We start from the raw sequence: 24,449 nt of genomic DNA, 5'->3' as shown, positions 1-24,449 counted from the left end.
TGAACTTAAGTTCCCAGCTGGCCATTCACAAAGACGTCAGCTGTATCACGATTTGAGACAACACAGTTTCAGAGTTGACATGACAACCAACATTTGTGGGCTTCACTTCTGTTTTTTGGAGGCAACCCCTGGGTCCAAGTAAGTTTTGAGCTGTACACAAATCACACAAACCAAGAACAATTTAAGGTTTCATGTACAACTACAACGGGATGAAAACTCCAGTAATGTAGCCCAGCATCAAATTCATCTGTGCCACAAACAGTATTGGATGGCTGAACGTGTCAGTATGAGGAGGGGGGTACTTTGAAACTATTTCTTAGGGGCAATTATTTCTCATACACCTCGCAATTAAACAGAGGAAAGACTAATTACTCTTGCAGGACAACTCAATTCGCTGCAGGTGTGCTACTAACTCAGGCTTGTATGAAACATAATGAAAGCAAACCACTCGGAGTTTCATGTCGATCACCTACCTCGGGCTAGTAGACTCGGCCAGATGCCAGGACTACTCACCCAAGTGAAGACTAATCTCATGAGTAAGGGCTGCAGGAACAGACCCCATCAACATTACAAGCAAAAAATCCAAAAGGCCCATGGATTTAGGTGAAAAAGACCTGTCCATTCACCTCTGGGGCTGCAGTTCAAGTTCACCCAGCATTGAGAGGATAATCATTTGCATTACATTAACACTCTCCACTGTGTGCATTGTAACAATTTGGAGTACGGGGGTGATCTTTCTCTGCTCTTCACCATGCCCAGGAATGAGTCATGATGGAGAATGAATTACCTGTCACTCACTGAAAAGAAGTTTCCTCCAGACAATGGGCTGAGGTCAGTGTTGTGGCAGAGTAGAGGACAGCTGATGGATCGTGGGGGGGAAGGCAAACTTAATTTTCCAGGGCTTTATGTGCTTGTAAGTTATTTTTGAATGCACTGACATTCCTACGGTGAGAGAAGAATGTAAATCACATGCGCTAGAGTGAAATGCTTTTGTGGAAGTTACAGATCGTCTCGTGACATAGGACCAGATAGGGTGTAAAGTTGCGCCCACTTCTGCCCAGGCTGCATTTGCCCCAGAGAGAAAAGAAAATGAAAGTACTCCTATATCATTTTGAATGAGTCATTGGCAACTGTATCTGATCTAAAGCCCACTGAAATCAACAAAGACTTCATTGAGTTTTGGACCAGGCCATCAAAACCCATTATTGCATGAAGTTCTAAAAATCCCCCAAATTCCCTTTAAATTCTTTAGTAAAACTTTGCTTTTCTTTTTTAGGTGGAATCAGAAAACAGCTTGCAAAAGAAGTTTCCTGATCTCACCAAGTATCCCAGGTGAAGAGACTGATTCACTTTACCCAGAAATGCCCATGAGTGACATTTTGAGCATTAAAGAAACGAGAAAATAGCATTGATGTGAGCTTGTAGGGTCCTAAAAAAAGTAAGGATACAAGAAACCACAAAGGAAAACCATGGTGGGCCAATAAAATAAAGTTTCAGGAGTATCAGGTAACAGAACAGTTGTTCTGTCATCTATAGATGAAATTCACTGCTGTGCAGAGGGCTTATACACCACTTAAGTCATATTTTGAGGGTTTAAGCAGGATTGAATTGGCCTGTGTTGGCCCTCCGTACAGTATTACTCAAGTCTTGTCTACACTGGGAATTTCAGCCACTGATGTAACTGCACGAGGGAAACCCCCAAGTGTCAACAAGGAAACCTGTGATTAGTCCTCGTGAATTTATTCCTGCCTGCTACCAGGATAAATTCCATCAGTGCAAATCCTGCCTTCCCTTGTTGACACTTGTGTGTTGGCACAAGTGGAAATGAGCCACATTAGTGGGTGGCAATCGATTGCTGGATTTGGGGCAAAGTTCCAGTGTAGATAAGGCTTAAGGTGTATGTGTTAATGAGCAACTTTCAATGGCAAATTTCCAAAGGGATCTTTAAAATCCCACTTGCTAACTCTTCTGCCAAATGGCTGCCTGTGCAAAATGTGGGGGTTCAGCTTTAGAGGCCAAGTTGGAAATTTATCTCTAAAGGTTTTGGAAGAAATTGAATACCTTTTAGAAGAAAAGTAAATGATAATAGTGCTGCTCTTTTACGTGTTCCCCTGGCTAGAGGTGGAAAACATTTGGATTTTATCTGTGCTTTTTTGAAAAAAGAGAAGACAGCACTGGTGTAAACTTGTACAAACATTACCTCTCTATACCTCTTATTAACTCTAAATAAATCATAGATTTACTGTTTGTTCCTACCTTATGTTCAGCAGCCTTTCCATATTAACAAGGGAAAGAGCTGATTAATAATGTCTTTTTTCCATAAGTAAACCACTACAGCAGGGGTAATGTTAGTAGAACAGACAGTGTCATCAAGATTTAATGTGGGCTGCGTTGCACAGAGTTAAAGGGCCAGCTTGGTCCTGAGTATCTTGGAAATTCCCACTCTCTCTATGTACCACTATGACTCTAGACATCAGTTGTGGCACTGCTGATAATAATAGTCTCTAGGTTTGAATGCCTGGGGCCCACGGACAGGATGCCCTCCATGGAAGCCCCTTGACTCTGGAATACATTTCCTCCACTGGTCTGTCAGAGCCCAAGTCTGTTGTCATTTAAGGCACAGTGTAAGTTTCATCTGCTCCTGGTCCCATTATAATCAATAGGCATTTTGCCATCAACTTCACTAGAGTCATGATTTGGCCCTCAATGTCTTGCGGGAAGGGGGGTGATTATTAAGACCCCAATCCGGCAATCCACTCTGTGCTAGTGGATCCCTGTGTCTGTATGGACCCACACTGAGATCAAATGGGACTTCATGTGTGCACAGGGGTCTCTTAAACATGCAGCAACAGGCAAGTTAAGGGCCATAGTCTGGAAGTTCTATGAGCCAGAGCATCACGTGTCATTCATGTTCAGTACAGGGGTAAGCACAACTGGATGTCAGCAAAAGATGATGCTAACAATGAAGGGTGTGGGATGGAGGTTGAGACCCAGATCCTCAAAGGTACTGAACGGCCTAGCTGCGATGAAATCAATGGGATTTGAGGATCCAGGCCTGAGTTCATTTAGTGTGACATTGCCAATGAACACTGTGTCTAGACAGTAAGTTTTTGTATACATGCTCAGAACCTCTTGTTGGAAACAGAAACATAAAATAAATACATTGATCAATTTGGAAATGGAAAGGCAGCAGCTACAGTGTAAACAAGTCCCAGAAAATAAATTATTATCCTGGCTATTGTTCTTAGCAAACAATAGCAATGCTTTCAACCTGCTGTAGAGTCAGCTGAGGTCACTCCCCTCCACTTTCTGTACTGAAGTGGTATGGGCCACATACGCAGGGTCTCCTACATGCACAGATCAGTTCTTTGGGGTAGGGAGCATCAGTGGGGTCCTGGTGTATGACTAGATGCTCTTGCAATACACATAATAATGGGAGCATGATCAGGCCATGCACTTAAAGGTCAAGGGAATTTCTGAGCCCTTTAGCAGTCACCACACGTCTGTCACAAACTGATGTTGGTAAATCATTAGAGTGATGTTTATTCCAAAATAATAGTAGCAGTAATAATATTCTATCACTGTATTAATACTAATTCATAGAAAAACATGGAAATAGATGTCACAGCAACCCAAACCAATTCTTTTTTTCATCTTAATATTATCATTATTGCATGGAGTGAAATGTCTGCCATTGACAGATGGTCATTGTAATTATCACTAGAAAAACAGGTTCATCCTTCAAAAAGGGCAGCAACAGACTTTTAAAGGCAGGTGAAATTTTAAAAAAGGATTAGAATGGGATTATCCCTAAGAGAGAGAGAACAGGTGCATCAAAGATCCTCTGCTGAGAGAAAATCCACAGTCATTTTTAATTACATACTTTAAAATATTCCCTTCAAAGTCTGCGATTTGTGTTTCATACCAGCAATTTACACCCAAGATGGCATCAGTGAGGGTCAGAAAGTTAGAACGAAGTGAATATTCCTAAATGGAACACTTTGCATGCTTGCTTTCATTCTTTGAATGAAAAATACTACAAAGGTCTGGAAGCTAAGAGTGGGGGGAGCTTTCTACTATTCCAACTAGAAAACACGCTCATGTCTAGCCCAAGCCTTTCTATTTTTTTACAGAGCTCAGACACCAGTGCTGCTGCCTGGCCCTCCATGAAGAAATTATTTTAAAAAATACAAATGTTTGTTCTGAATGTTAGTACCCAGTGAACAAATACCACCACATCTATCGCTGCGATTGCACTGAATAGAGCTTTATATGCAGCAATGCACGTATTTGTTGAACTGGATTAAAAACATCTGTGGTACAACTACAGATGCTGGGAAAGATCCTTAGGTGGAGTTAGGTCAGTTTACCCCAGACGCTGACCTGGTCCAATATTTTTGCTCAAATTGATGGCTTTGTTTTCAGTCGCTACGCATGATTATGCAGTAGGATATGAAAAAACAAAATCACAGAACAGTAAAGCATGCCATTCAAAATCAATATAGGCACACAATAATCCTTGGGTTTCTGGATCCCATGGTGTTCGCTAGATTTGCACTTAAGAACATATTGTCCTGTACTATTAAACTTTCTAAACTGTCTAGAGTTAGAACAAAGACACTTCATGTTGTTGTTTTATTTATTGTGACTCTCCCCTGGAAACTTAACACTTACCTGATATGTTCCAAAAATATTGAGCTTGGTTCTCTTTCCATTTACGCTGCTGTAAATTGGGCGCAACCAATTTTAATTGATGTCCAGAGGCGTAAAACTGGCCTCGCTGAGAGGAGAGACAGGCCCTCTGATCTCAGTCTGTGATCTTCAGGAGCACGCTCCCCTCTGTTGCACAACACGGAGGGAAACAGATGGCACAAGTTGTTGCTCAAAGGGACCCGGAACCTCCAGCACAGATAAGTAATGCTGAAGCAATATGCTTTCTGAACAGGATATGTTCCAGTTAGGCAGCAGATCAAATGCTCTGTCAACACAGTATTGCCAGCTCTTGTGATCTTATTGTGGGTCTCACAATATTGGGTGTTTTTCTGAACATACCAGCTGCTGGAGTCAAGAGAAGCAAATTTCAGCTTTCATTTTAGAAAGAAAGAAGTTTCTAGCCCTCATGGCTGTGGAGAAAGACTTGAAAACAGGGTCCTTGTGAGAGCTCAGAAACTAAAAGGCAAATAAAAAGAGCCCAACATTTATTATTTTTTAAAAATGTCATGATTTTTAAGTCAATCTTGTGATTTTGGGGTCCTGACTTCTAAATACATGGCATTAGCAATGCTGCAACACTTCATGCCTTAACAACTTTTTGCGTCTGTGTTGTGGTTATAGTGTTTATGTCCTCTCACTACAGTATCTTTTCCCTGGGCTTGTCTCTTTCTGCTTTCTTGCACAGTGCCCCCATGCATGTAACACACTCCTGATGTCAGTGTGCTATATGCCTACTCCTTCCTCCTCCAGATCATTCTCCCCACGTGCTCCTTCTGTGAGACTTCCCAGAATTACTCCAATGGTTCAAACATATATGTATTTTTTTTATTCTTCAGTCCTTCTATGTCAGGGTGCCCCAAAATCTTGACCATTCAGCCCCATTTTTATCAAAGCAGATGGGCTCAGGCCCCACTTCCCCATGTCCTGAGCACACAGTTTTCCTACAGGTCAGCTGTTAATGAAGCACTAGACAACTAAGGTATATCCGGCTGTAGAAGACTTACCTGCACAGGTCCCACAAGGCTGGATGAGCTTGTCTCTATGCTGAGTTCAGCCAGGTGTGGAGAGACTGAGCCAAACTGGAGCTGGAGGGTGACCAAGAAATCCCTCCCCCAGGGGAGCAGGGTTCCATTGGGGGGCACATGCTGGGGAGGGTGGCTGAATGGGGTTATAAAGTAACAGGCCTTTAAGGGGAGCTGCCTCATCCCCAGCTCATCCCACTATTTGGTCATTCTCCCACGCCCCCAGTCTGTTCCCCTTGAAGACCCCATCCCCCACCAGCCCATCCCCACCACTGGGTTTTCTCTGCCTGAGTGGCCATCCCTGCATTCATGGCCCCTGTTGGCAAGGCCCCATGGTTACCCATCGCTACTGCCATTACTCACCCACCACACATGCTGGGCAGTATCAGCACCAGAGCGATGCCTCCAATGTCCAGGCAGAGTCCCTGCAGTGGAATCCCTGCTCACTCCCTGCACCCTGGCTGGGTGTCAAGGAGCGACTGCAAGTGAAGCCAGGACAGGTGCACAGGGGGTCCAAAATCCTAAGCAGCCATTGGCACTTTCTTCTTTTCGAGGTGGTAAATACAAAGGACAAAGAAGAGTTCTGGGCCCTTGCAGACACTGCCCACAGTTTGAGAAAAACCTGCTCTATATAATGAATGTGTCTGATCCCCCATGGAGGCCTGCCCCCCCGCCCACGGTGGCCTGGGGCCAGCTCCTCCCCCTGCAGAGGCCTGCCCCCCCCCCCACAGGGGGGCTGCGTAGGGCCCCAGAATAGCTAGGGACAGCCCTGTCCGGGTGTCATCTTTGACTCAAACCTCTCTCTAGATCCTCACATGCAGACTGGGTCTAAATCTTACGGTTTCTTCCTGCATAGCATGAATGATAATTGGGAATAATTTAAGAGCATCCTATTAGATACCCAAAAAGGCCAAATCCCACAACTGAGGACGAAGGCCGTTCTGGTTAAAAGCTGATCAGGTTTAGAGGGGAAGTGAAGGCAGGTACAAAAAATATAACAAAAGGAAGAAGGGAGAAGTTGCTAGTCATGAACATAAATCAGAAATTGCATGAAATTGATAAGGGAAGCAAAGGAACACAAGAAGAAATCTATGGCTAGCAGAGATAAGGACAATAAAAGGGAGGTTTTAAAATACATTAGGAAGAAAAACAATCCTGACAATGGTATTGGTCCACTACTAGATGGAAATGGTAGAATTATTAATAATCCAGAAAATGCAAAAGTGTTCAATAAATATTTCTGTTCTGCACTTGGGGGAAAAACAGATTATTTAGTCTCATCATATAGTGATGGTAATACTCTTTCCATTACATGAGTATCTCTGGAACATGTTAAACAGAAGCTACTAAAGTTAGACATGTTTAAATCAGAGGTCCAGATAACTTGCATCCAAGAGTTTTTAAAGAGTTGGCTGAAGAGCTTTGTAGACCATTAATCTTGATTTTCAATAAGACTTGGCACACTGGGGAAGCTCCAGAAGACTGGATGAAAGGTAATGTTACGCCAATTTTTAAAAAGGATAAACAGGATGACTCAGCTAATTAGAGGTCTGTCAGCCTGACATTGATCTCAGGGAAGATAATGGAGCAGCTAATAAGGGACTTGATTAGTAAAGAATTAAAGGAGGGTAATTGATGCATCATTGTTTCCTTGTGGCCCCCTCTCTATCTGTATCCACATTTTTGTCTTATACTTAGATTGGGAATTCCTTAGGGCAGAGACTGTCTTTTTGTTCTGTGTTTGTACAGCACCTAGCACAATGGGACCCAGGTCCATGACCCAGGTCCATCCTACTGTAATACAAATAATAAATAATAGTAACAAAGTTGGGTAAATATTATGCATAAATTTATAGAAATAAGAGATGGGCGATATCTATGAGATCACAGATCTAGTGCCTGCTGCCATCGCACAACCTTCATTATATATACTATTCTCTAGTACTTTGTCCACTTGTATATGGCCCTTCAATGACACTGTAGTGTTCTACGTAACCATTACTATGTAGTAATAGCAAATCTTTTAAAAACTAACTCCCTTAGTCTCTCAGCAAGGTACTTAAACATATGTCTAACTTTAAGCACATTACTTTAATGGAACTACTGGCTTGTGTAAAGTTAGGCACGTTCTTAAGTACCTTGCCTAATCAGAGCCTAAATTACCAGGGTACAGGTAACAGTTAAACTGGATAGCTCTGCAGCTGTCAGTAGTGCCACTGGGTGCATAAGTATTTGAATGATTCTGTTCTGAGAGGGGTTGAGGCTGATCTTGGCTGCTGAGCACCTAAAAAGCAGGCCTTAAATTGGACACCCAAAACCAGAGGCACCCAAGATCACTAATCGCTTTGAAAATGTAGGCCAAGCTGTTCTAGTGTGCTTCTGTACAACCCTTTCCCCTGCTTAACAAATGTGGTGCTCTCAATTTAGTCTCTAGGTGATGTTTGTCTATACAACCTCACATAAAACAGTGTGAGAGTATCAGAGGTATCAATGGAAGAAAGAAGGGAGGTGCCACGTGCACACTGCCTATCTGTTCTATACTTTGATCAATTTCACAAACAATTTTTTCAGATTGCCTCAAGATTAAAAATAGTAAAATGGAGAGGGCACGCATGGAAACATTGTTCTAAAGCTAAGAATCATTTTGTTTATAAAGCACACCCTAACATGCTTCACACTATTCTAACATTCTTCTCGCTATAAATTATTATCATAACATGCTTCTTACTGTAAATTATTATTAATCTTTAGTTTTATTGCGATAGCACAAAGAAGCCACTGACGGATTGGGGCCACATTGTGCTAGTCACCATACAAACACCACTAGAGTGCAAGCAGCTCTGGGATGGAAAATACACAGTTGGTATGTAGCATAGTAACAGGACACTGGAGGTGCCAGCTGAGACCAGAGTACCAGTGTGCTGAACACTGTATGAAGACATAGTAAGAGTCAGTCCCTGCCCCAAAAGACAAGACAAAGGTGGTAACCTTTAGTATCCATACAAAGAGCAGAAGCAACTGGGAGGGTCTGTTTTTTGCAGCTTTCATCAGAATGTATAAAGTGCTGTATATAGCTGGCCCAGTAGGGAAAATATTTCCTCTCTTTATTATAATTGTATGAGATGGTAGCTGAAAACCTCAGAGGTTTATATAGTGAAACTTTTTCACAGGGCAGAAAAAACAACTTTGCAGTTGAAAGGTGAACCCAGAATATGTAGGATTGAGAAAAAGGATGAAGCAGTAGTTTTTAATCTTCCATAGTCAAACTACAAGGTATTCTAAATTCACTCCATCCAACATCTTCCCCCCCTGAAACGTGATTAACATTGTGTAGTCTAGCCTGAATTGACAGGGCCTGATGATGTACTTACTATCTGCCCAAGCAAAATTGCTAAGAACTTAAATGGCGAGTGAAGAGCAGTTCAAATTAAAATAAAATCAAGTCACTCTTTTCATTCCCCTTTATTGTTTAGAACTCAACTAGCACTAGGACCACAGCGGAGTCTCAAAGTCAGGAGGTCCCTTGATTCATTCAATCTCTCTCTCTCTCTCTCTCTCTCTCTCTCACACACACACACACACACACACACACACAAACTGCAACAAGGACAGTGGGACAAGAGAAGTCGGGGAAAGAGCTTTAAATTTTAAAGTTTGAATTTCCAAAAGCAATGGGGAAACGTGGCCGGCCGAGGAAAGAACTGAAATGCGAGGGTGATGTTTTGGATCCTTCTTTAGGTCAGCAGCAAGAAATGCCAGCAGCAGCAATGTCCAGGTGCCCATTCAGTGATATTTTCAACAGTAGTGGGGACTCCATGGAAAAGATCAACACTTTCCTGCAGAATGTGCAGATCTTGCTAGAAGCAGCCAGCTACTTGGAGAAAATCGAGAAGGAGAATAAAAGTAAGTTTTGGTTTGGTTCCCTTCCCCCTTCTGTTTTTCCTTAAAGAGGAAAAGAGCAGGAATGTTTGATGACAACAGAAAATGCGTATGAAGATGTAACAAAGAGAGAAAGCTACTTGGGCTCTGACTGCCAGACGAGACTAAACTGTTAGTTTCATGACAACCAGACAGTGCTATTCGGAGGGGGCGGGGGCCAACCATTAAAAAAATGCACCAAGTTTCTTAATTTAAAATCATGTGTTTAGGCTAAAGTTAATTTGTTTGTTTGTTTTTCTAGTTGTTTTTAAGAGACCCAAGAACACTGGCCCTCAATATTATGTGTATGTGTGTCTATATAGAGGGAGAGAGAGAGAGACGCATGTTTTCATCCCAACCATAGTCCGATAAATACAAAGACAAGTGTAAAATGCATCAAAAATGGACTAAACTAGGCTTTGAACGGGGGGGGGGAGCAGTTTGAAGCAAACTTTATGATCAAGCAGGGAACCAAATTATAAACAGTTCGAGAGCTTAATTAAATATCTTGTGCCTATTTCGACTCTCCCCTAAATCTAAGCGAACGCTTTTATTTTCCTTTTCCAGATTTTTTTAAAGCCGTCAGAACCGAATAACAAATTACTGGGGGGGGGGGGGTAATTATATGTAGTAAGGGATTTCCACCGCCACCACCTTGGGTAGTGTACTCGTCAGCAAAAAATAAATAATCCAGAACGATTCATACGTTTGCAACGTCTCTGAGCACAACTAATAGACAATAACAGCAGGAAATAAATAGCCTGGCTGGTGTTTAATCTAGCCTCACAACACTGAAGGTCAGCGAAGGAAGAAAATAAATGATCAGATGCACCGTGTCAGCCTCCGCAATAAAAAAACAACAACCCCCCCACCCCCCAAGTCCTAATCCAAACCTAGCTCCCTGCCGAATTAAGTTGTTGATCTGTATTTAAGGGGGGAATTGTTTGGCTTGAGGAAATGTTCCTTAGATAAAGTATCCCCGTCCCCCCGGAAAAATGATCTTTGTATGTTTCAATCGCAATTATATCAGCCAAGCCTTTGTTGATCGCAGACTCTTTTATAGGGAGTGGGGGAAGTGTGTGTGTAAATAGAGAATTGTTTCCTAAAAGGATGGTGTAATAGGGCTTTTTAAAAAAGGGGGCTAATACCTCGGAATCAATGGAAGCTTGATGCTGGAATCAATCAATGGAATCAATGTTAGCTAATGCCTTGGCATCAATGGAAGTAGTTCGGGGGGGGGTCCACATACAAAATCAGTTTCGTCTCCCAAAACAAGGGGTCTTATACTAATCCAGGGCCGTTTCCCCAGTTTAGGGGAGTCACCAAAGTGGGGAAGGATAGTGTAGTTAACTGAGCGACACGTCCTTGTTTTTCTTTCTCTCTCCCCTACGCATGGGGACAGTCACGTAGGCAAGAAGCAAAACTAGCCAGGTAGCCAGTAGAAAAATGTGCGAGGTGGATGTCACTATAAAGGACTTGGCTAGAGCGAGGTTAATCACTTTATTGGTCACCTCATTTCATTAGCGCAGGTGGTAGTGCAAGTAACTAGAATAACTGGATCAGACCTGCCTCCCAATCTCTGAATCAGGGCAAATTGCATGCAGTTCTCTACAACAACAACACACTAAATATCCACCCAGACACTTATTTTGGACCCTGTTTTAGTTATTCCTCTTTCTTCATTTTGTTATGACTGTCAGAGAGTAATGGGAGAGGCACAGACTGAAGAAGGATCAATAGATTTGTGTAACTAGGATTCAGAAATATGGACTTGAGACACAATTGAAGCCACAGAATTCCCCTCTAACGATAGTCCTTCTCTGGTCTCTATCTCTCTCTCTGGCATGAGACCATGCAAAATATTGTTACAGCCGCTGTCTGCTGAGAGATCTGGTGCATCTCCTGAAGGGCTATAGGAATTATCTAGTATTATGCATTTGAAATATTAAATGTTAAACTGCAGCCAGAAAATCCCACCTCCATCCCTAACACCTCTCTGGAGGGGGAGAAGGTATCTCTGCAGATAAAGCCTGCATTAAAGAATTAAATGTATTCTGCATGCTATGGGGAATTGGCTTGCTTAACATCCTAATATGCAGCTAACAGTTTGCAAAAAGTACTTTTTTTAAAAGTCAGGAGCCATTCTTTTTAAAGGGAACATTATCAAATTAATATTTTTTAAAAATACACACAAAAATCCCGTCTGTATTTACAACTGCAATCAGTACATATGATTTAAGAAAACCCAAAGCAACTACCCTTTGTGTGTCAATAATGCCTCAGATGATGAAAAGAGAGTGAATTGTTTCCTTTACATTTTTTTCTGCTGCTGTTTCACTCTTTGCGCTGTCTGCTTAGTTTGGACAATAAAACGAGGCTGGCCAGTTTCACTGTTTGTTCCTGATGCACTAGTCCAGTGCAGCGAATGTTTGGGGTTGCAGGGCTCCCAGGGAAATGTTTACATCTACACCAAAGTCTATGATCATTGAAACGTATGTGTATATTTTTTCTAAGTTGAGTGACAATATTTCTATGCAGGAGGGTTTATTATTTTTTAACAAGACATAAATATTGGGCCTCAACTACTTGACTGTGTCCTTTCTTGTCCTACCCCTCTTCCAAAGTTTCTTTTGAGGGCGAGGCCACAATCCATTCTATTGCCGCTGCCCCAGGTGCACTCTGTCTCTCTGCCTGTATCATAGCCTGCTCCCCTCATCAGTTGATCCTAGGCTCCTCCTCCCAATCGGAGCCACATGGTTTCCACATGGAGACAAACTCCTCATCTTACTGGACTTGACCGAACTTAACAGGCGTGGTTCTGGCTGGCCTCTCTGCCAATGGGAAGCGCCTGTGTCCTCCTTGACGTCACGCGTTGCTGAGCCTGGAGTTTAGTAGGTGGCACCAGCAGCCGAGCAGGGTACTTGCTGGGAGTTGTAGTCAGATGATGTCATAGTCCCTGCTTAAAGTGGCAGGGACAACGCTGGACATTGAATTGCTCGCTAAGTTAAAGTGGGTTTTGTTATAACAAGGGAATGATAGGTGCCTGCCAAGGTGTATCCCAGTCCCACCCTGTTCTGTGCAGCGGGTTAGGACCGTCAAGATCTTTATGTTAGTATAAAACAGGTGAGGAAATGCTGCCTTTTGTGGTATAGCTGGCCTGCGTCCTTTTATGCTGCTTGTGCAAAAGATCATGTTTATGCACCGTGTGCGTGCAAATGGTTCTTCCTCAAATGCACGATGCTCTTGTACTTCCGTTAGATGCATTTTATGGAGAGGGGACAGTGAACTAGTTAAGATTTTTTGCAGAGAGAGAAAAACAGAGCACCCATCTGGTGGGATTCTTTTCCTGTCTTGTCAAACATGATCAGGAGCACCATTTAGGGAGGGCAGAGGGGGCAGTTGCCCCACCCTCCCTCTAAGTTTCATACATTTGGGTGAAGTTTACTGCAGGAGGGAAGATGCTGCCCCCATGCGCCGTCTGCAGCAGCTGCCCCTCCCCCCAGCTGCTGCTGGCCAAGCTGCTCTGACCAGGAGCCTGCCTCCTGATCCCTGTGTAGAGTCCCCGTCCCCCTCCCCTGTACCCAGTCTCCAATGAGCTGGGCTGGGGGGATAGGGAGCCTGTCTGTGTTGGTCGGTGCCTTGGGCCCAGGAGTGGGTGTTGGGGGGGAGGGGGCTGCTGTACTGAACAAGCTTTCTGGCTCCTGAGAACTCAGCTTAAAGAGACTGTGTACGTGTCAGCGCACTATCTCCTTCATGCATTCTCCCGCCCCCCCTTCACATACACAGTCTCTCTGACACACCCCCAACACATACACATAGGCGATGTTGTTGTTACTTGGTACTACCTGTCAAAATGCACAATGTAATTGTATTCTTTCAAAGTTCGTTAGAGATTAAAGTACTGTTATTTTTCTGACTGGTCTGTCCATTTCATAATTTTATTTCCATCTTATGCTTAAATTTAATTCTTTGAATAGTGAGTTCTAACATGCCTAGCCTGTCCTGGATGGAGTAATTATCATTATTACTTTTATTACCATATTGTGCTTTGTTGCTCATTTATTTAAAATGGTACAGTCAAATAATAGTATCCTTCTAGAATGTAAATTTAGCTTGTACCCACCTTAGCAGTGCCAGTTTTAAAAAAACCATCTAGTAAACATAACTTTAGACACTGTGCAAATGGTTGCTTATTTTCAAATTTGTATATGTAGTTATATCTGTAAAATAACTTAAAATAATTCCACAAAAATAAACGTGGTTCCAAGTCTGATACTAATAGTAATGATGGAATTAAATGTTAGTGAGTCACATACATGGTTGTGATTGGTAAACATACATGCCAAAATAATAAATATATTTCCGTTCTTAATAAAAGAGGAAAAAAACATAACTTATATTAAAATTAAGTAAATATGTTTTTAGTGGAATGAAAAACAATTGATTAAAATAAAGTATATAATGGCAGTAACACAGAGTGTGTCTGTTAGAGAAAGTAAGCAGATTTTATTTATCTCTACTAAAGGTAATATACAAAGTATCAAACTTAGGTTTCTGATATCTGTAGTAATGCCCCAAAACTGACACCTCAAGGCTTGGGAATATCTTGCTTTATTATCTCCTGATTGTTCTAAACTTACATATGGATTTAAAATATGGCTTTAATTGGTGTTTGTATATATTTTCCTTTCCTTATATAGGAATTAGATACAATGCTCCTGTCAGTTAATTTCTAAGTTATCATCAGCAAAAAACCTAGTTTTTGGGTGTCTAAGTAGCCCTTGGAATCATGGTTAAAGTTGCCCGTCCCCCGTCCCCCCCCCCAACGGTGCACCTGGACACGATCATCACTTTAAGAATCAAAGCTAAAGTGTCCCCCCTCTTTACGAAATGCTTGCAGCACTCTGCTGTGCTTTCTGTTTGTTTTAATTTTGTGAAGCCCATTACAATGCTTGTGAATGGCACTATACAAATTAATTACCGTATATCTTCGTTGAGAAGGCTGCTCTTATTAGCGGTCACTGTCATTGAGCAGCTGCACATTTGCCATGCAGTTTTTAATATAGGATGCCATTGTTTAGTAGGCATAGCTTTATCCATACAAGCTGCAAAAGAAAGTGATCATGTTTCAGAGAAGCTGCCTTTCTGTCAAAGCCACAGGGGGCATTAATTGAAAGCTGCAGCTTCTAAGTGCTAAAATAGGTTTTGCTAATAATAAATGAAAGAACAAAGTGCATATTCATATTTTAAATAGCTAAAATCACTTATTTCTTTACGTCAATAATTATTTTGCAATATGTCTCTACAAATGACAAGACATCTGAATATATAAACAATCTAGATATCGAGTAGAGAAAACCTACACAGTACCTTGCAACAACTATTTCCTTATGTAAAAAACCCTGACGATGACTATTATGGGAATCAAATCTACTACTGCTGCTATTTTAAAAAATAATAACAAAAAATCTAGGATCTATCTTAAAGGGACACTGTCAAAATTATATATTTTTAAAACAGAGATTTCCTTACCCTTGTGGCTCATAACACCTAGTGGTTGGGGTGTTTTTTATTTCCCCCCCCCCCCCCATTTTTATAATTCTTATCAATTTCCTTGTTTAGTTTCTGCATTTCACTCAGCTGGGAACATGAAAATAGACAGGTCAGTTTCACTCTCTCAAGCACCATCTTGACACAAAACTGGAGGACTTAGGTTTGAGGAACCTGATGGGGAATATTTATATCCAGACAAAAAACAAACACAAACCAACTGAAGGAAAAAACCCTCTGTTTTCATTGAAATTTGCCATAATATTAATAATCATGAAAATATTTCTACTACTAGTGGTAGGTTTTGCAAAAACTTTCAATTTTTTATATTTAGACTATCTAAATTTCAGGCCTAAACTCCCTTTCAACAAATGGTTCATTATTCAAAGAACTGCAACAACCCTGTGCTGTATTCTATTTGCAGTTCAAAATACGACTGTCATAAAACAGATGGACTGTGCAGTTAGTGTGTTGCTCTCAAACAAAGAAAAAGGCTATCTGAATTAGGAGACGATCTCTCAGCATTACAGACCCTAGTATACTAACGGTGTAGAGGGAAGAGATGTATCTAAAAGTATATTCTCAGTCTTATTGGACAGAGATTTATGGTCTCAACTCAGATTATTACACCAAAATGATCCTATGCCCTTTAGCCTGCCAAAGCAGGAACTATTACTCTGTGTACCCTTCGCTGACCAGATGACAAAGGCATCGGTGATGTCTGCTCATGTATCTTCACAGGCTAAACGCACCAACCAGCAATAGCATAGGTGAAAAGAGCAGAAAGTGTGAAGCTAATGATGGCTATTGCAGCAAAATTCAAGGTAATAAACATCAACATGTCTCCCCTTCCCTGCATTGTGCTGATGTCACCGGACCTCTCCCACTCTTTTTGATCACATTGTTATTATTTAATGGTTATATTATGCTAGCCTTTAAAGGACAACCAGGTATAGCCCCGTTGTGTTAGGTGCTGTATAAACATATAGAGTGACAGTCCCTGCCCCAAAGAGCCTACCCACTAAAAGATAAGGCATAGTAGATAGATGAGACAAACAGACCAGAGTGAGTGAAGGAGATGGGATAACAAAAAATAATAGGAATTCTTAGCCAGCCAGGAGCAGCAATCACAACTCACCTCCGGCCTAGCTGTTATCAAGTGGCAGTTTTCTCTATGCATTACTGCAGAGGTGCATTTTGAGGAGTGCATGAAGGAGGGTAAGGTGGTGGCTTTATGGATTTTGCTGGGAATTTTCCTCATGTGGACGGGGAGAAAGCGTGATGGTGCTTGTGGGAGAGGTGGAGAGGCAGGTGATGGAGGCCGGCATCATGAAGGGCAGGAGTTAACCTCACAATAAGATTACAGGGCAGATAAGAGAGGCACTAAATTGTGAAGGGCTTTGAAAGTAGTAAGACAAGGACAAGAAGTTTGTGTCTGCAGTGGAAGAAGGGAAGCCAATGGAGGGAGTTTAATAGAAGGTAGCATAGTCAGAGCGCCGAGCCAGGAAGATGACCTCAGCAGTAGCAAGATCAAGTTTGCCAGCTATTCTTCTCTGTCAACATATGTTCCCTGCCTGACATACCAAGCTAATTGATGCTTAACTAATCATTACACGGATTTAAAACACTGTCACAAACTTTCTTCACAGGGGATTAATAATTCAAGGGTATGGAGCCTTTCACCTGTAGGGCAGGTTGGTAGTGTGCTAGCAGTTCACTGGCCTATGAGAAACGAGTTGATGGTTTCTCCGCAGTTCCCCCTAGATACGTTTATAATCGCAGACACCATCACCATGGTGATTAATAGCAGAGGAGTCAAGGATCGAATGGGCCACGTGGAGACTGTACTGCCTGTTTATTCCTATTGATGATCCTTCTAGGTCAGAGATGAGGTGTCCATGGAGCACTATAGAGATGTTGGCACCACCACTACCTGAGCTGCACATGTTCTTGGGCTAACCAGAGAGCTCCACAGTCCAGAACCTGTCACCAGCATTAAAATCCCTTACAGTGGTTAAATTCACTTTACCTTATCAAAGTTCTTAACTCTCCACAAAACACTGTGCACGAGGCAGCCATGTCTGGGTGCGCTATTGCTTCATTAGAAAGAGCTGTTTCTCCATTTAATACACTGTATTAGAGCTAGTGAATATAATTGAGCTGTTATTTTTCCAACTGGGCTTCGGGAAATGAGTTGCACTGCTGACTGGCTGTTTGGCATAGTTCTCGCTACACCACCACCAAAAACTCAGGGCCAACACATCTCGGTATGGGTTTCAAGATGACCTGTTCCTATGAAGTGAGCTGTAGCTCACGAAAGCTTATGCTCAAATAAATTGGTTAGTCTCTAAAGTGCCACAAGTACTCCTTTTCTTTTTGTTCCTATCCTAGAAAGTTAACCCTGGTTTGAAAGGGGCAAAAACCTCCTGTGAAAAATGCCAATGGCTATTTTCAGAAATCAGAGGTCTCCTGAGGGCAATCCTGTTGGCATACTGTAAACTCTGGAATTCTACATTAAAGACAGCGACAACTGGAAATAAATTGCAGCATCCAAAAGTGGCTGAAAGACTGAGGCAATAACTCCTCTGGATTGTGGAATAAAAAGACTGTTAGAAGGCTGTAGAGTAAATTAAAATGATCTGTGTTAAACAACATGGGCCCAGCTCTGCACTAGCATGTACACACGGGACTCTTCCTGATGTCAATAGGAGTCGCACAAGCATTCAATGACCTCATTTGATGTAATATTCACGCATGTAATAGGTACAGAACACAGTATGTTCCATGCTTATTACACAAATGGCCACTTGTTGCCCAGCTCCTTTACAAAGGCTTGAGTGCAAATGAACAATTTCTTGGGACACTAATGTCCTTGTTTGGATGCCTAGCAGAGGTATTCATTCATGGGACAGTTGACTTCATCCTCTGGCAGAAAATAACTACAACTTACTAGAAGCCTGGCTTTCAGTTGCTAGCTATGTATAGCAGTGGCTAACAAGTGACCTCAGAATTGTCCCTAGCTATTGAACAGTAATTTCTAAGGTAGAAGAAAACTGATCCCTGAAGGTGAGTCAACAGCATCCTTTCAATGCAACTTCTTCCATTGGCTGTTACTCTTTTTACCATACAGAGGTAATGATGCAATATGTATTGCCAAGCTGTACTTAGCAAAGATAGAATTTTTAATTTCACTGTGTGCACAACTCCCATTGAATCAATGAGAGCTTTACATATGGATCAACGGCAGTGAATGTGGTCTTAGAGCTTAAAGCAGGAGCGGGCAAACCTTTTGGACTGAGGGCCAAAATTGTATGGAGGGCTGGTTGGGGAGGCTGTGTCTCTCCAAACAGCCAGGCGTGGCCCGGCTCCCCGCCTCCTATCTGACCCCCCTGCTTCTTGCCCCCTGATGGCTCCCCCGGGACTCCTGCCCCATCTACCACCCCCTGCTCCCTGTCCCCTGACAACCCCCGGATCCTCCACACCTGACTGCCCCCTGCTGCCCCATCCAATCCCCCCTCTCATTCCTGACTGCCCCCCCGGAACCCCTACCCCATCCAACCCTCTTGTTCCCCGCCCTCTGACTGCCCCAACCCCTAACCACACCCCCGAACTCCCCTGCCCTCTATCCAACCCTCCCTGCCCCCTGACCACACTGTCTGGAGCATTGTGCCGGCGGCATGGCGTGCAGAGGCTGCGGGGGAGGGGCCGGGGGCTAGCCTCCCAGGCCAGGAGCTCAGGGGCCAGGCAGGAGGGTCCCACGAACCAGATGTGGCCCGCGGGCTGTAGTTTGCCCACGTCTGACTTAAAGCAATGTAGTCAATGGAGTAATATAGAGCTCTTCTTCCAGCCAGCTAGCAAGGAAGCTCCATCCATTCCTCCCAGATTTTGATCTGGCCACAGTGATTTATGCATTGGTCACCTCCAGTTTGGATTACTGTGCCTCACTCTGTCTGGGCCTCGTAACAAAGTTCACAAGGAGGCTACAGCAGGAGAAATGCAACAGGGCACTCAAAGATAAAATCCTAAACCAAGAAGACCACCGCAAATTGATCCATACTTCTCAAGGGTAAAGCACTTTGAGAACCTCTGAAGAAATGCCCTATTTACCCATATTCAGAGAGGTTAGCTTTCTTGCATCTTACGTTAGGCTTTCTCTTCTTGGATTTAACATCCTTTTTTAAGCAAGATCCTGCTCTTACCTAGCTTTGCAGTTGGATCAATCAAGGCACAAGTCAATCAAGTGACTTGACCGAAGTCATGGACTCATCTTGGATTAGAATAACCTGTGGAGGAGTGCAAGTCTGAAAGCAAAGCAAAGTCTCATTCTCCAATCTACTCGAAAGTGGCAGCTGAAAAGCCTATCTGGCTTTGGGTTTTTTTCTTGCTGACCTGCTGTGAGATGTCCTATTGACACTTTGGCCTGGATCCTCAAAGGTATTTAGGCTCCTAACTTCCACAGAAATCAACCTTTGAGGAGCTGAGCCTTTCTGCCTTTTCCAGTCAAGCTGTACAGAATTAGATTTCATGTTTAGGTCCAACAGCGTTATTTTTTATCTCTTTACAACTTTAGCCTGTTGGAGGGACAGTGTATCACAAGTAGTGTAACCCAGAAGAGACTCAATCCTCTTTTGAGATGGGGTTCAAAAAGATCTGGTATAGGTGAAGGTGTTTGTGTCATACCTTGCAAGAGAATGTTCAAGAGTGGAAACGCAAACCATATTTTAAGGGCACCGTAAGTCTTTTATTGAATGCACTGCAACAACTAGAGGGATGCAGGTGGCAGGCTGTGCTTGGAAAGTCCTCCAGTCAGGTGAGAGAAATTCTGCCTCATGCAGTGTTTAAAACTATCAATAAAAGAGTGGTGACTTTGTAGTTCCGGTCCTCAGTGGCATGCAGGAGAATTGGATGTTAGTCCTCCTAGCCTCTTGTTCTGCAGGGCACGAAGAGCTGTAAGTGCTACAGAGCTAAGCCCCTCAAACATTTTGTGTTCAAGCCCTATTGATCACCGGTCACCCCTCTGGATCCTGTCCACTCCTCCTTAGTCACAAGGGTGGTGGTTCTAATATAATGCTTGAAAGGCAGGATTAAAAATTGCAGAGGATTGTTAGAAGCTTCAAATATTGCTCCTTTGCCCCTGCAGAATATGTATTGTTAAAATACAAAGGAATAGTTGTTGTATGTCAGCTGTGGCAAACGAGATATGTACATATATAATATTGCCATTTCTGTGGTCTTTCTGGAGATTGCAATAACTATTGGGAGAGAAGGGGTTAATAAAATAAAAAAATATTCAGGGCAGGGATGGAACACCAACTGATTTTAACCGAAAAATAATAGCCCATATTTAAGATTTATTTCAGGTTTGCAAAGTACTGTATTTTCTAGGGCCTGGGGTCTGGTGGTTCGAGCCAGGGATTGGGTATCACGGTTCATGAGTGTGGATGAGTGTGTGACCTTGAGTAAATCATGTAACCCTTCCGTGCCTCAGTTTACCCATCTGTAAAATGGGGAGAAGAAAATCTAAAGCCATGGGATCTTGTGAAGCTTAATTAATTACTTATTGTAAAGCCCTAAGAGATTCCCTCATGAAAGGTTCTAGATTAGTTCAAAGTATTAAGTATTATTACTATAAACCACATCTATTCCACTTGGTTAAATTAGTAAGGCAGCATTTCAGATATAAATATTAACTGATTCCTGCACTGCAGATTTCTTCTTGGATTCAAATTGTTGCTAAGGAGGAGGGAAAGGCCATCAGGGAGAAGAACAAATCCATTATTAAGGCTGGAAATGGAGGGCTGCTGAAGTGCCATTTAATAAAATGTAAAAAGACCCTTTCTAAAGGGTGAAGCTGCAGAACACAATGAAAATGAATCACAGCTGCCAGAGGAGATGCCAAGCAGCAAGCACTTACAACTAGAAAACTGTACTTAGAGATCATCCTGAGCCACTAAATGAAATGATCTCACTGTCCCCTAAAATAACCCTTTCCTCTTCCCCTCCCCAGCTTTGCAAGTGTATTGCTTGACTACATTTTAATTTGACTTTGGATTTTTAGTTGGCATCAATGTATATGACATCAAGCAGCCCTAACCCTCTCAAGGAAGCTGCCTCATGTCATTCATTTCCCACCCACATTTGTCTCCATCTCATACAAATCTGGCATTTTGCAGTAGGCCTTGAGATGACAGCTGAAATACTCTTCAAATGCTGCTGTAACACAGCTTGCATACTTCTCGAATGCTCCTCATTCTGAAGGATGTCCTGTGTTTTTAGCCCCAAATTTACCTTTACCATGCACAGACCTTCTGTGGTCTTTCTCTCAGGTTAATTTAAATTATTAGCATTAGAAATACTGACTCATGACACTGAGGCTATAGTCAATGTTCAGGTCGAAGAACTGATCCCACATAGCTCTCTGTACAATCTCCCCCGCAATTGTTTGATCACACTACTGCACTCTTTTGTTTCTCTTATTTTGTCTTTGCTCCCACTTTGTGGAATGTGCATTTCAGGTGATTGAGAGAGAAGTTTGTGTCCACACATGCCACAGCACTCTCTTTGCAACCCACTGCTGGCTCCCTCATTTTAATTCAACTGTAAGTCCCACCTTGGGCAAGCTGAAAAGCTGCTCAGAGTGAATAATGATAAAGGCCCAAGTCCTGCAATCAGACCAGTGTAGGACAACTCCTGCATTTGTGTGGAACCCTAATGAATTTTGCATAGATATAGGAATTCAGATTAATGGAACAGATTTCAGGATCAGGGCCACAGAAGGTGAAACTGGGCATTATTTGTTTCTTAAGGGTCCTACCAGCAATGAGCTGAAGTGGTGATCAGAGGAGCTCTGAGGGCACTAAACCAATGCAAAATGGTATGGGGAAAATTCTCCTAGAAATGTTTAGACAACCAAGAATCAAGATGCTGAATTATCTGATACAGTGAGACACTTTTTAAAAAAAGAGTAATACTATTTAAAAACTCCTTAATTTGTTTTTAAAATCTTATCTAACCACCCCTGCCCCCATTTATATCTTAGCACTATATGCAAATTTGCTCATGTAGTAGAGGGTCATATAATAAACAGAGTTCGATCATTGAGGTCATAAGCTTGTGAGGTCGACAATGTAATCACCTCATGTAGGGACCCTATAAATATTGAATTAATACTATATTTGACCTGAGGCAAAAGGCTATTTCAAAGTCATTTAACAGTGACACAACAGAGCCTTTTCCCCTTTAGATTTTGCTATATTTATTTGGAGGTTATAGATTTAGAGGGGAGCAATATAATAAGCAAAAAGTGGCATTGCCTAGCTCAGGAAGGTTGACGGGTGAAAAACATTTTGCTAACTCTCATGATATTCGCTGTTTTTGTTATAGCCCCAGTTCCTGGAGTCAAGTGATGATGTGAGAATCTCAGCTTTCATTTAAAAAATGAAAGGCCTCACAGTTGTGGAGGAAAGCTTGAAAATGTGACCTCAAAAAGCAGAAGACTAATAAAAAGAATCAAAATTTGTCTTATTTTAAAAATCTGTGAAATGGCAAAAGAGCCAAATGAGGGTAAAGAAACTAAACCCACATTATTTCACATTCTCTCATCTTGTTGACAACTTTTTTTTAATTTTTATTGAGAGTCTTGGGATGTTTTGTTTAAAGTGCCTGCTCCTGGAGATAATTCATTAGGTGACAATCTCAGCTTTCATTTTAAAAAATAAGTTTCTAGCCCCCATGGTTGCGGAGAAATGCTTGAAAATTTAACTTAGATGCATCCTAAATGCTCAGAAATCAGAAAGCAAATAAGCCCAGTTAAAAACAACAACATGATTTTTACGCCATTCTAATGGGGGCGGGGGTCAAACTGATGACTTTTGGATATTTGGGGTTGGCAATACTGCATCTGCTCTGTGCCATGTCTTTCATTTTGGGTCTTTGTCCAACTTCTAAGGCTGGCGTTACACATTGTCATTAGCAGGTTTCAAGCTCCCCCACAGTAACCTTAAAAGATGCTGGCAAAGTTTCAAGTCCTGCACACTTACCATGATCGTTTGTCACTGTTTACAAAAAAGGGAACACTAAAATATATATTTTTAAGGGCACTGAGTATAATAGAGAATGGGCTGCAGAGCCTGTGCACCAGTGACTCTCTCCATGGTTTAACTCTGCTACTACTTAGCATATGTATAGTGCTTCAAATGTACAAAACACTGTAATAGCATTATGTAGTGCTGCTTTGCTCTTCTGTGTCACCTCTTACATGTTGATCTCAAAGCACTTTACACATATCAAAGAACTAAGCCTCTCAGAGCTATATGAGGTAGGTAAGGTCCCTTGCCCCTATTTTGCAAATGGGAATGAGGGACGGAGCAACCAGTTTACCAATGTCATGCAGCAAGCCAGTCATATCAGAGCTGTGGCTAGAACCCTGATATCCTGACACACAGACACGTGTGCTAAACCTGTTCTGTACCTAAGTAGCAGGGAAGCTGAAGAGTATGAAGAAAAGGGCTATTAAAAAACACCACCACCACGAATGAAAAACAACCCTACAGGGGTCCTGCATTTTTGGTTCAAATCTAAATTCCTCTTATTACAAAATACTAGATCAACCACTCTAGGCCTGATTCTTCACTGTCACGTACCTTGCAGTATTTCAGAGCTGTCCAAAGCAGATGTAAAATGCTACCATTCTGATTTAGTAGCATTCTGAACCCACTTTGTACACTCTGCTTTAGTGGTGTTTTAGCAGCTGGCCTACTAATGTGGAACACTTGGGAGTGTTTTTAAGGGCAGGGACACGGTTGTCTGAAAGTCACCCGTGTCCGGTGTTTGTCATGTGGACTATGTGAAATGAGTTGGTGATTCTTAGTCACATTTCCCAACGCACAAGAAGAACTATGTTCAGTTCCTGGCTCTGACAGAGGCTCCCTGTGTGACATGTCGCGTAAACCTCTATCTTGCAAGCTGCTTCGTTTCAGCATAACCCTGTCTGCGTGGATCCCTATTAGGCTCTGCCCATTCAGAGCAGTTTGCAGGATCAGAGCCTTAACTCTCTGAGCCTGGGTTTCCCATCTGTATGTCCCTTCTCCTACTCTGTGGCCCTTTTGTCTATTTAGAATATAAGCTAAAGGGATAGAAGATCTCCTGCTTGGTGAATGAACTTCATTCATGTACCAGACCCGCCTCCCGCATCATGAGACTCGCTTAAAAATTACAAATGTTTTAAAAAAATAACTTTGGGGGAAA

At 42.3% G+C, this 24,449-nt stretch overlaps 1 protein-coding gene and 1 long non-coding RNA gene across 7 annotated transcripts in view; one reads left to right on the top strand and one right to left on the bottom strand.

Annotated features, from left to right (window-relative positions):
• The window catches only part of LOC119566821, a 65,367-nt gene that overhangs the window by 40,348 nt on the left and 570 nt on the right, over window positions 1–24,449 (bottom strand). For 3 of the 5 annotated variants that reach the window (XR_006292559.1, XR_005226225.2, XR_006292558.1), the window contains exons 2-5: window positions 14,635–14,758; window positions 6,099–9,606; window positions 5,718–5,871; window positions 4,675–5,169 (exon numbers count right to left, since the gene is read on the bottom strand). This is a non-coding gene — a long non-coding RNA (uncharacterized LOC119566821). Of the gene's footprint in view, window positions 1–787; window positions 943–4,674; window positions 5,170–5,717; window positions 5,872–6,098; window positions 9,607–14,634; window positions 14,759–24,449 lie in introns of all 5 variants that reach the window. The other 2 variants (XR_006292560.1, XR_005226226.2) reach the window with 2 other exon arrangements.
• Window positions 9,407–24,449, top strand: part of MXI1 (MAX interactor 1, dimerization protein) — a 92,074-nt gene continuing 77,031 nt past the window's right edge. For both annotated transcript variants that reach the window (XM_037904963.2, XM_007055534.4), the window contains exon 1: window positions 9,407–9,638. In XM_037904963.2, the coding sequence (XP_037760891.1) occupies window positions 9,407–9,638 (232 nt within the window). The remainder of the gene's footprint in view (window positions 9,639–24,449) is intronic.

This window comes from Chelonia mydas, chromosome 7 (genome assembly GCF_015237465.2).
Source record: "Chelonia mydas isolate rCheMyd1 chromosome 7, rCheMyd1.pri.v2, whole genome shotgun sequence".
Classification (NCBI taxonomy): Eukaryota; Metazoa; Chordata; order Testudines; family Cheloniidae; genus Chelonia; species Chelonia mydas.
This window is presented reverse-complemented; position numbering and strand designations above follow the sequence as displayed.